Here is a 13,657-nt window from a genome sequence, read left to right on the forward strand (position 1 = left end):
TGACTTATTTGCAGTGTAATGCAATCGAATTTTTTATCTGACAAATTTGTTTCAAACATCATTAAATAAAAGATAAATAGCCAAGCAATAGTCGGTATTCATACAATGGTGTGGCTTCGTTTCATTTACAGGACTTTAAACTTGGATCGGAGATGATTTTGAACAGGGGAGCCGTCATTTTCGACGGGAAAACACAACTCTCCTTTTCCACGGATTCTAGAAAGACCCTCTCTGTTTTCACTCGTTTGGTTGATATGTCTTCCGGATATTCCAGCAAGAACTACAGCTTTTCTTTGGGAATAAGTCATCCCTACACCAGTGTCGATATCAGCCTTAAGAGTCATATTGGAAGCTCCAGTGACAGGATGTCAGCTGGTTTCGACCTCTCCTACCTCACAGCTCGCGGTGAAACTAAATCCATTGGCATTAATGGAGAACTCGACAGCGTCCGCAAACAAATGACTTTCAAGGTATGACTGATATTTCAGCTTCGAAATCAAGCTTTAAGAGTAGTTGTTATAAGGACTGGTTTAATATTATGTCAGTCATCTACCTTCAATCGTATGTAGCTAAAAGAAATTCTTCCAATCATTAAGAAGGCAATATTTTCCATTTCAACACATAACGTCTGAGTAGGATAAAGCAAAGATGTCTTCCCAATAACCCTTCAGTTCTGTAATCACGTTTTAGAAGATAATTATTGGACATTGAGGATGGGGTTATCATCATTGACTGAATGAACTATTTACAATATTTCAGGCTGATACCCCACTGAAAAACATCCAAATCTCAGGAAATGTTCGCACAGAGGCTCCTTACACAATTACTCTGAGAAATGCATTCGATATGACCACAGAGTTGTCTCTTGATCCAGTAAGACGGGCCATCAATTTTCATATGAACTATGATATCGGTAAGAATATACAACGAAATTGTAGTTTTAGGATCTTGAGAAACTTAAATTTAGATTTCAAATTTTTACCATTCATTTAAGCTCTATTACGTACATTTTGATGATCCAAGATATTTTTTCCTTTCTATTTAACAATAGTAAAGGAAAATTCATGTATACCAGACTTACCTGGATAATTCAACAATAATAAACAGATTGGACTTTTTATACACTTGTTTAACTAAAATTGGTAATAAACAGTACGTAGATTGTATTTTCTTGATAGCGTAAACAACATGACGTAGCTTCCCATTTCGCTATTTATTTCTTTTCAAGACAATCCTCGAGATGCCCTCCAAGTCAGTGCCAGGTATATAAACAGTTCGGCTGCGGCAGCTGAGATTTATCACCTGACCAGCGGCGGCGGACGCATGACAGACGGCATGGTGTCTATTCGATTAAACACTTCTACCCTACTCCACAGCCGTATACACTGGAGACCGAGCATCCTCCGAGACCTTCAAGTATATTAATAACACAACCGTACCCATAACATCTAAACCATTCAAAAATCATTGTTTCGAATTATTTGTGAAAAAATTATTTAGCTTTATAGACATACAAATGATAACTCTGGTTCACAGATTTTCATACGAAATCACACCTGCCCGAATTTTCGTCATAAATTATTGATCTTTATAGGACAAACTTCTAAATTCGTGTAACTTACAGGAATCAATTGTTTTTAGTATCCTATTTCTTCAAGGATCCTATCATATAAAGGCGCTATTTTAATTTTATTTAATTGCTCCAGACATGTTCCGAACATGTCATACTCTCGTCTCTCTCAAATATTGATTTCTCAATTTTGTTTGATGTATGTTTGTAATTTGCAAGTAAAACTCACAAGAATGTTTCTTTTATTACTAGAGTTTCATTAATGTTAAGTCAAAGAAGTACATGGTTGACTTCCAAAACAGTCTAAAGGAGCTGAGGAAAAATGTTGATGATGAGATTTACCTAAAATCCAGAAGGATCAGTCAAGCATTTGAGGAGGATACTGTGGCTTTCAGAGAGGATCTCAAGGCTCTGAGAACCATGTACGACAACAATGACTACCACCTTAAGGATATTATTGACAGCATTATGTACGTAGTTCCAAACAACACTCGCTTTTTATGATAAATATATGCGACCATCTCAATTAATATTAATTTAATATCCTTATAAATTAATATTAATTTAATATCCTTATCAATTAATATTAATTTAATATCGTTAGAGTCCTATTCAGATCGTTATAACAATCCATATTTCATACCATGCAGTTACGATTGGACACTTTTTAACGTATTCATAGAGTTTAAGCAGCTATGTTCTAACAGAGGAACCATCCCACTACACCCCACCTAATCCCTCATAAATACTACTAGTCTAGAATAATTTCTATCCTGGAAATAATTATAGGACTATCTAGGTAACTATAGTTACGGGATGTATCATAGCATTTGTTGAATCCTGAAACGATCTTGCATATGAGATGATCAAATAATAACTTGGGACTTTTGAGTTTTTAACAGCGTGCTTCACAAATGTGATATCTTGTCTATTTGTTCGGCAACAGAATTCGTTTTCCACGCCTGTAATTTCTTTTCTTTTGCAACAGAATCAAATATCAGGAGCTAAACCAACTTTCTGTGGATTATCTAGTTTCCAGTAAGGAATGGATGGCTTATAATAGTGAACGAATGATGCATGCCATGGAAGAAAAACTCAATGTACGTTCTTTCTGTGTCCGAAGCAAAATCATAAATAAAAATTCTAAAATGGTCATTTTTAATTTGTTCCCCCTCTTGTCTTCAAATATTCGTAATGGTTTTTTTTTTTTGCTCTTCATATTTAATTTATTTTGCTCTTTTCTAGTGTTATTTGTCTTTCATTACTGAAGCTCCTATCTGAAATACGATATATGTGTATCTAAAGCACACCAGTTTGTTAATATTTATTTATGTTTAAGTCTAATTGCTTCTTTGTCGCAAGAACCCCCAAAATATAGATTTTGTTGTCTTTATTATAAAAGTTAATTAAAAGTATATATCTCAGTCAGTTTTCAATAAATTCCAGTTCACGTCGGAAAATATTGTGATGGATATAATCATTTTTCAGGTGATCATGGAAGAAATGCCTTCACTCTACTTTCAACTTCTTGATAAAGTGTCTCCACACCTGAGTCAAACTATTCAGCAACTTCAACTTTACAGAACGAAGCTGACAGGTAAGATATTCATGTATATGACTGATATAAATTGTTTTAAAAACCACCAAGCACAGACAAATAGTGTCAATAGCTTCATTCTCCCATCCTCAAAAATCAGTTTGTTCAATTGTACTGGCAGTTTATACCGAATGCTATAAATATACGGTTTACAGTTTAAATGTACATGTATAGTTCATTATGTATTATCTATAAGATCTGTGAGTGTGATTTCTTCATTTTATAATAAAAAAGATAATGTTTAAATATTTCTTGCAGGCCTTACCAAAGATCCACAAATCGGCTCATACCTTCAGAAGTTGCAGAGTTTCCCCATGAAGCAACAATTCACTGACATGGCTCACCAGTACAGCTCTGTTATCTACAACACTCACGAGCTTGTAAACAGTCACCTCACCAATCTGCTGGGAAGAGATAATGTCGACCTTTTGCAAACAACCCTTCAGCATGTGAGTCGGGCAATACACATTATGTTGACATCTTTCAGAACACTCTTCAATATTTGATTAGGTTAATATTGCTCTCATAGAGATAGCTCTTCAATAAGCGAGTAGGATAATAACACCTTATGTTGACCTTATGTTGACCTTCTGCAGGAGAAAAGGATACTTGCAATTATATTGATATCTTCAGCATGGCAGAAGGGCAATAATAATTTATGTTAACCTGCCATAGACCGATCTTCAACATATTGGTAGAGCAATAACAAGTTATGATGGCCTTTTGCACGGCATTCTTAAGCAGAGATGTGGTCTGCCCCATTCGCATGCCGTGGAAATTATCCAAAACCATAGCAACGAAATCAAGCAAACGTACAAAACGTACATTATCTGTTTTACTTTCAAATGACTTCACTAGAATTTATTTCGCGATCGCATCTGACAGTTTAACAGCTGAATTTGAACTTACTTTCCTTTTGTTATTCGTATGTGTCAAATTTAAAATATTTCGTTTAGTACAAATCAAATCTTATCAAGTGATCAGACTGTTTTATCATATAATTAACACAATATCAATATTAATTTAAGTAGGATAAAATATTTCTTATTTTCGTTGTAACTTTCCTACCAAAAACCACAATGAATCGCATTCTTATAGAATAATAATTGCCAAATCTCCCAATTCAGGGCAAGAACGCATACAAGTACTGGGAGATCGAAGAGCACGTGAAGCTCGTCCTAAAGAAAATATATCTCACCATACGTCGAGCTGTGGAAGAGGAACTGACCTTCATGCAGCACTTCGTCAACTTGAGCAACAGTGGTATCACCGTATACGACCCTGTCAATGGTGAAATTCAAGCTGATATTTACCTTCCCATCCCTCTGGAATCACTTGACGCACTTCCTGTGTTCAATATGCGAAAGTATTCTAACAGGATCAACGGTTACCTGCCAGGTTATTTTGACACATCCTCCTACATCCCAGGCAGCGACTACAAAAATTGGCTCCCACCATTTAGAGGTAATTCACGACAAATATTCAATCACGTATATATATATATATATATATATATATATATATATATATATATATATATATATATATATATATATATATATATATACGTTACAATTACATTTACCTAGAGATAAGGAACAGTACTTTTTCTACGACATACGAATGATATGACATCAGAACGTTCTTTTCGGGCAAACATATATGTTGCTCTTTGAGTTCTTTAAGTAGCATCGTCTTTTCATCCAAAAACTGACTACGATCATTAAAAACAGAGCAACGAAAGTTCAGCTATTACATAATTATGTTTTCATCTGCACTTTATATAGCATCACAATAAATATAATACTTTGGAACAATAGTTAATATCACATGTATATAACTTAATTTCTAAAGAGTCATGTCTCCGTGAAACTACCTTGTTTCCTCACCGATATTTGCTCTAAATGTCGGGGCACATGGCTATAATGAATTATAATGAATGTGTATTGCGATATATTTATTTTCAAAAAGCAAATGCTGTGACAGATCTGGATAATCCTCACCGTAATACAAGCTACAAAACATGTATAATTTTCCAGCTCAAATGTTATAATTGAATATTAAGGTAATTGTTTTGTACATTTGCATCAAACTTTATGCCCAGACTTCCAATGTTATCCAGGCTATATTGGCGCAGGTTTGAAAGAACAATACTTTTCCTGTTTTAAAATTATTTTATTTTGGTACAATTCAAGAATTTAGAACAGATCAAAGACTCGGTAGCAGCAATTTGAATATACTTCACAGAAAGCAACGACACTGCACTTTATAATGTTAATTGAAATTTTCGGTATTACTACGGAACTTTTAGTCATCAAATCTTACTTTAAAATAAATAACTAAAGACGTAATGGTGTAATTGTCAGACCATATATGCCAAAATTTTGTAATTAGCTATCAGTAAGCTATAACATCATCATAAATTTAAATTCTCCCTTTCTCTTATGTTTTCCCAGGTGAAGCCACACTTGAAGGATCTGTAATCACCACCTTTGATGGCAAGACTTATACCTTGAGCAGTTCCTGTACCTACATCCTTGCCAGAGACTTCAAGAATGGAAACTTCTCCATCATTCTCAAAAACGATAATGAGAAAGAGATCATCATCATCTTCCAAGGCAAAACAATAGAGATGCTGAAAGGGGGAAAGGTGAGAAATATAAATCTCCCTGAGAGCAAAATTGTATCTGGTAAAATGTATTACCTTGATTTCAGTAGGAGAGGTTTTCATTAAGCAATGAATAAGAAGATATGGACTAGAATTTCATGATATAGAAGTTAAATATAACGACCGCGAAATAAAGATCGTCATTGATATGTTATTAACATCATGGCATATAAAGGTCCCATATTATTAAAGAGTATGCCAATATTTGTTTCACATCCAGTTGCATTTTAAATAACAGTTAATTCAATTAAATTATTCTACAATTATTGATTTCTAGTAATGAATGAATTATTTGAAATGACTACTTTTCCAGATCCTTGTTGATGCTGAACCAAAGGATCTGCCCTACAGTTACAACAACGTCCTTATCAGCACCGATGGAAACACGGTCACGCTGGACGCCAAGAACAATTTCCTTATAGACTACAACACCTTACTGGATAGACACACGTTCACCATGAGCGGCTGGTACTACGGTAAAATAGCTGGTCTTCTTGGGTCGTATGACAACGAACCCAGCAACGACTTCGTTACCTCATTCGGCAAGGTCATTGATGACGAAAGACGGTTCAGCAGCACGTGGGAGGTCGGGTCCGGATCATGCCGTTGATCGCTAAAGCAAACCATTGAATGTCAAAACTAACAATCCTTCCTGACATTTGTTTTTCAGGGACACAAATACAAAACTGAAAAACTTGATTGATATTACGATTTTTGATTGAACTGAACGTTCGAAGAGACTTATTTCTCGTGAGATAGACGTCTGTTTTAAAATTGCAATTTCCAAATCCGAGCATTTTGTCATCTCTTGTGCATCAAAATTCATAATCAATAAAAAATAATAAATGTATTAAACTACTTGGAATTTCACTTGAATTTGTCACATTTTTCTTTTTTTGATTCCTATTTTCTTTCCGACCTACGTCCTCACTATCAATCTTCTGTCTGGTTCGCACTATGTTGAATAGTGTTGGTAATGGCACACACAGATTCTTAGACATAGCTAACCAAATGGCAACTGGACGTTTTGAATAAAATGTTAACACTGCTAATAACAAATCTGCTCGCCACTGTCAATTTCCAACCTCCTTTAACGAATAAAAGTACTTGTTCCCTGTAAGTATTGTATGCAAAGTAATTTATCCTCATGTAAACTTAAAACACATACATACATACATACATACATACATACATACATACATTTGCAAACGAGTGACTCTAATCAGGATATTACATTTCCCGAATATAGTTTTGGATTATTCGATTATCTAACTATTAGTCTATCCAAAATTGATTTTCTTTCTTTCTTTAAATCATTACTCAGGATATTAGGAATAGGTTTCTCAATGGTAAACTAATTTTGTTGGAATTATAATCTGCACAAACAATTACCACTTTTGGATTAAAACTGGTTTTGATCAAAACAGACGTTATTGATTTAATTTTAGCAAACGTTCACAACACTATTTTTAGGTGTCAACAATCAACACGTGATTTTGGATTTGTTAATGATCGTCCGATTTATTTTGGCAACTTAAGAAATATTTTAAAGATGACTTGTTTTCCCTCCACATAGTAAGGACAATATATATATATTTTTGTGCTTGCGTGCCTAGGTCTTTGGCAAGTTAAATCTTTTATTTACTGGGGGTACTTTTCGCAAAAAATATTTATTGATTACAATAACGCAGTCCTGCTTTAAACATAAATCAAAATCAATTATAAAAATTTTCAGATGCCTTAAAATATTATATAACGTTTAATTCTATGCTGATTTTTCATTTGTTTCAAAACAGTTGTGTATTGGGATTATAATTCATTTTAAAAATAATTCTTTAAATAATTTATAAAATTGATTATTCAATTTCTTGGAAGTCAAAGGAATACGTTTTCTACTATCGCATTTTCTTATCTCCCAAGCAATTGTATCTCAATGAAATAAACAGTTTTAATACTTTCCAAATATTTCCGTTATAGTCTGTGGTTTGATATGATGAGATTTCCTCCTTTTGCATGAATATGTAAAAACCTGCTTAACCAATCGTTGCGTTAAAACAAGCGATTTCACTGATCTGTATTTGATTGTTACAATGTGCTGTTGATGATACTTTGTTCATTGCTCCTAGGCATTGGTGAAAAAGGGGGAAATCTCGCCGCAGTTAACAACTGTTGATACAGGATAATTGTAGATGATTGGCGCCCGTGGCTTGTGAGGATGAGAGACGATAACTACTGAGAACTGAATGCATGCACAAGTCCTCATTTCGCTTATGTCTTCTACACGCCCTATCACAATCGTTATCTCTACGTTCGAAAACTCAGTTCAATCGTGTCTTGTCCTCATCTTTGATAACATCTATACGACTTCGCAACAATGGAAGATTTTGTAGTTGAGAGAGCCGTTTGCATTGGAAGTGATCCCAATTTGTTTGATAAAATAAAGCTGATTGTATAAGTTCTTAATTCTGTTATAATGTGATGGAATAGCTCTGCAAAACATAAAGTTGTGTCACTTCATCTCAGTTCGTTTAAGGTGCTTCTAAAGCGTCAAGAATCAGTCTTGTTTAAACCCGATATGCCACATCCTTCTTTTTTCTAACAGTGAGTTAAGTGTTCTGACTGGAACGCTGACTATTCTGATTTTCCGTTTTGTTTTACTTACTTCGTCTTCTCTGAGAGATTTGATTTGCAAAGTAGAATAATTACAACGGCAGGCAATAGACAGAAGATATATTAATATCCAAGCTACTAACATTGGATGATAATTTATTAATTCATTTCCGAGTTCGAACGACGCTACTATCTTGGAATATTGTTTATCTTGAAATTTGAACTGTGTTTTGTTCCCGTTAGATATAATTCGACAAAATATCGTTTGTTTAAATTATGCATTAAAATTATAACATGCTCATTAATGTTTTGGACTAAAGTATTACTCTCGAATTATTTCAGGACTCATACAAAGAGATTCTGGATTATATGATTGTACTACATCAAGACTATTAATACATCAACACATTCAAGACGATATTTAAGATTATTTCAGATTTAATTCACAAAACTGCAATTTCCTTTTCAATTTTCACTTCGTATTCTGAGAAATAAATTGAATTTAAGGATTTACTCAACTTGCTTGTTGCTTGTCTCACTTTGTTGAGTTACTTGGTTTAAGAACATAGAGTCTTAACAGTAGGATTGACTTTTCCCATTGTAAAACATATATACTCGACAGCACTATTCTCCCCCACACGTGACCTTCATCTTAACTCGTGTGCTATTATATGTTATCCTTTAACTACGAGCATAACGCAGCCAGAGTAGGGAAAACATCCTGATTGTCATCAACACTTGAACGTTCGTTCACAATAATCTAGACACGTAGTGACTGCATCACATTTACAGTCTAATTATAGATCTTGTTGAAGTTTTGTTTCTTACAATAAGGCCATTTCACTCTAATTAACCCAGTTAAGTTTATGACTTCTTTAGTTAAGTTACAGGTCGAAAGAGTGCTTGTAATAATTGTTTTGTTGGTTTTGTTTTTAATTCATAGCCTCGTTATTATTTCTGAAATCAATTCTAGATTAAAGCTGAATCGATGACTGTTTCGTTATTTTTTTATCTTAGGTATAACAGTGCATTTGTTGCGACCTCTTCATATTTGTATCACTGCGAAAGCTATCGGTGATACACAAGTCGGATCTGTGTATTGCCGTTAACATAACCGTGTCCACCATTGTTCTATTTCAGCTAACATGTGTCTGGCTCAACATTCTGACCCTCACGTGGATTATCCCCATCGTAAAGCTACGCGTGTGAAAGATTACGTTAATCCACCAATAAAGGGTCAGCATGTCAGTATTGCTGGGAATATAGCTTGCATCCAATAGACACATTTAGGGATCACTGTGTCAGTTGTTTAAATATTAAATCTTTAATATACGTATCAAGTAATATATATATATATATATATATATATATATATATATATATATATATATATATATATATATATATATATATATATATATATATATATATATATATGAGTTCTTGTATATAATTTAATTGCTACATCAGATGTCGTCTAAGCACTCAACTAAAATGTGAAGACCAAGCTTACATGAAAGTTGACCCCTGTAAAAGACATTGTGCTGTAATTAGAGATGCTTTCTGATCGAAATGGAAAGATTGACACTAAAGCAATCTATTTACCAGCTACACCACTGATATAAAAGACTGGGAAACTTTGAGTGGGATGCCTACATCCGGGCAATAAGAAGAATGACAGTAAACATAAATGGCTGATTAAACAAACGGAAAAATATGTTCTTGACAAGACCTATTGCGTAGCATTCAAATAGAAAGAACCTGCTCTCCTGAAAAGCTTATGATGATTCCAGATTTTATGAAGAAATACATGTGCTGAACACATTAACATACGTTCGTAAATACACATAATAAATTAACATTTGTTTTAATTATTTTTCTTCATTTTTAATATAAAATTACTTTCGAATCATCGAATCCGTCTTCCTTTGTTCCTAATCACCCCTTGGAAGGTACATTAGAAGTCAGGAATGTAAATGGGTTGATATCATGTAATATAGTTGACTTTTACATTGACTTTTATGAACATGATAAACATAACAAGGTCATCAATTAATATATCAGTCAATCTGCATAAGTCTCAAGCTATCGTGCTCCATGAGTAGTAAAGATTGCACTATTTTTTCTACACTGTATGCAATGTTAACGAATTAGTTATTATTTTCTTTGGCTGCAAAGTTCAATTTCCATTGGATTGAACCTATCAAAAAAAATGACAACTAGAAACACAAGAAATGTAGTTTACGTGCTTTTGTAAGAGGGGTTGGGGTGAGAATGCACATGGTGTGCATCAAATAAAATAACATCACCTGGGCATTTACATGTATGCAAACGGCGTGACCAGTAAAACGTTTGTATGAAGAAAGAAAAATAAAAGTTGAAAAGAACAGACACCAAAACAAATTAGAAGAAAATATAAAAAAATCTAACAGTTTTAAATTCCACATTTAGAGTTTCCATTAAGGTAAGACATATTAGCAGATACGATTTTAGACTTCTCTTGCAGCTTTAATTTGGCACCTAGCTCATGCAGACAATTCAATTCTTGTTATCTCTGTTATATTTTATGGAATAATGTTGTCGGTACATTTGTCCGTCCTAGATAAATCCACGAGTTCTTTTTGTTAAAAACTCGAAACCTGCTCAGATGTTATGTGGATTGACATTACATTTATTGTAAATGATGCAACTTCAAAACAACGTTCTCAGTGATTTTCAAAATGATGAATAGTATATGTATGTATGTATGTATGTATGTATGTATGTATCTATGTATGGATGGATGGATAGATGGATGGATGTTGTTAAGTAGGTGTGTGTGTGTGTGTGATTTGGATTTATAACGTCACTTTAACAAGTTTCGAGCCATGTCGCTATGATGTCTGCAGTGTGGCAGTTTATAGTGATGTCTAACACTGGGATATCATGCCGCAGACATGTAGCATCAGGTACTACCCAGTCACATTATCCTGATACCAGGCCGACCAGTCCTATCACTAAACTATTAATGCTGAACGCCAAGCGAGGCAGCTGTTAGTACCAAACTTTTTTAGTCTTTGGTGACTCAGTCGATGTTCTAACCCGCTACCTCCCGCATCCAAGGCGGACGCTTTCACCCCTTAGGCCAGTGGATCAGTTTGTTTAGTAGGTAATTTCATTCGTATGTATGTATGTATGTATGTATGTATGTATGATGTATGTATATATGTATGTTTGCTTGCATGCATGCGTGCTTTCGTATGTATGAAAGCCTAATATGAAAGACTTATTTTCCTGGCGATATGTGTCGAGGAATGGAAAAGTGGTCTGAATTTCAAAGCTTAAATTTGTCTTACAATCAAAATAATTAGTCACGACACCCGCATCTGCTGTGACAAGTATGTCTGACTTTGGAGCGATGATAAGGACATTTCCCATTGATTATCAGGCATGATTGGGTGTGTGTGTGTGATTTGGATTTTTTAACGTAGCTTTAACAATTTTTTCAGTCATATCGCTACGATGTCTACAGTGTGGCAGTTTATAGTGATGTCTAGCACTGAGGCACTGATGTCCCACCCAGCCACATTATCCTGACACCAGGCCGCCCAGTCCTAACACTGACCCCTTAATGCTGATCCCCAAGCGTGGCACCTGTTAGTACCATTTTCTTGTTGTTGTTGTTGTTGTTGTAGGGTTTAAATCCATTTTCTCAGCACACGATAGCCTATACATGGCGACCAGTATTAATGGTGGAGGAAGAACCCAGGAAATCCCCTGAAAAAAGCAACGAACCACGAGATTCTACTGCAAGCCTTCTCACATACCCATATTTCTGAAGCCGAGACTAGAACCCACAAAGACAGAGGTGAGATGACAGTGATCCGTAACGGAGAGCGCTTTGGACCACTTGGCTACTTGGGACCCCCCAGTACCATTTTTGTCAGTCTTTCGTATGACTCAGCCGGGGACCAAGGCAGAAGAGGGGGTAGATATTCGTGTAGACAGAATGAGACATACGTAAGCTGATAGATAGTAAATAACTGTAGGTTAAGATATTCAAGAGGAGACATTTTAAGGAGGTGGTGGATAAGGAGCTAGGTATGTCGATTGAGGTCGTAGTTAGGTAGGTAGGTAAAAGCAACTAGTACTTAGCAATACCAGCGATTTATGTACATTAGATATGCAGACCACGCCAATTTGTATCTCAGCTACACCTCTGATGTGTCATATACAATGTGGCCTATTATTGGAATCATCTTGTATTTCTTTCGGATGGCAACTGACATAACCACTGTTATATAATCTAATCTTTCCAAATTGATCTACAAATGCGACAGCAATATTTTTAGATATTAGTACTATTTTTTGCCAACAACACTTATAAAAGGAGGGCTGGAACATTTAATTTCACACGTTTATTTATTTCAACGCATCCAACATGACGTGACGTGTTTAATATTCCTGTAAAGACAATTAAGGAAATCAGCACATTTTATCGTACAAAATCTGGCACATAGCAAGGAGCTGCATTCATATATATATATAAATATATATATGTGTGGGTGTGTGTGTGTGTGTGATTCTGATTGGAGATCCTATTACAGAGTTTGATTCCGTTGATTTAAATTAAAGCGAAGAACCCGGGTATTTGTCCTTTTATGACTATAATAATCCTCATTTAGTTCCAGGTTATTGAGCCAATCTTCAAAATTCTTGCTTGTTAAATAATCAATGGCTTCCTATAAGTGGCTTAGAAAATGACCTATGTTCGTTCAGCCGAGGACACCACAGAAGCCTGAGGAATCCAAAATATTAAAAATACCTAACATGTTAACACTGCACGCAAGAGAACTTGGGATCCGGCGCAGTACCTCTTGATTGCACTGCACCTATTTGCTTCCACAAATTTGTAACTTATTTATTCAGGCAAAACAGTTTTATATTTACTCGAAATTACATCATAAGGATGTTGGAATGCGGCTTTAAGAAATGAGACAAAGGAATAATTTGTAATTTGTTTCACGCTTGTCTAACGAAATGTTAATATATGATGAATAATCAATGTGTCTACATTTTTTTAAAATTTAAGTACGTAGTACATAAGTATCTTGCGAAATGAAAACTCATTTTATTCTCCATTATCATAAAACATAGTATTAGAAAATAACAAATTAAACAAAAATAAAATATTCTATCATATAAAAACATGGGATTAATCCAATAATTTTGA

At 34.6% G+C, this 13,657-nt stretch overlaps 1 protein-coding gene across 1 annotated transcript in view; it reads left to right on the forward strand.

The window, feature by feature from the left end:
- The window catches only part of LOC149779126 (uncharacterized), a 29,212-nt gene extending 22,507 nt beyond the window's left edge, over positions 1 to 6,705 (forward strand). The window contains exons 21-30 of the mRNA XM_089939678.1: positions 132 to 470; positions 760 to 913; positions 1,229 to 1,416; positions 1,823 to 2,040; positions 2,559 to 2,670; positions 3,059 to 3,167; positions 3,426 to 3,616; positions 4,295 to 4,631; positions 5,624 to 5,817; positions 6,149 to 6,705. Of these exons, the coding sequence (XP_089795804.1) occupies positions 132 to 470; positions 760 to 913; positions 1,229 to 1,416; positions 1,823 to 2,040; positions 2,559 to 2,670; positions 3,059 to 3,167; positions 3,426 to 3,616; positions 4,295 to 4,631; positions 5,624 to 5,817; positions 6,149 to 6,445 (2,139 nt within the window). The 3' untranslated portion in view covers positions 6,446 to 6,705. The remainder of the gene's footprint in view (positions 1 to 131; positions 471 to 759; positions 914 to 1,228; positions 1,417 to 1,822; positions 2,041 to 2,558; positions 2,671 to 3,058; positions 3,168 to 3,425; positions 3,617 to 4,294; positions 4,632 to 5,623; positions 5,818 to 6,148) is intronic.
- The last annotated feature ends 6,952 nt before the right edge of the window (positions 6,706 to 13,657 follow it).

This window comes from Sinohyriopsis cumingii, chromosome 17 (assembly GCF_028554795.1).
Source record: "Sinohyriopsis cumingii isolate HCF-2022 chromosome 17, ASM2855479v2, whole genome shotgun sequence".
Classification (NCBI taxonomy): Eukaryota; Metazoa; Mollusca; class Bivalvia; order Unionida; family Unionidae; genus Sinohyriopsis; species Sinohyriopsis cumingii.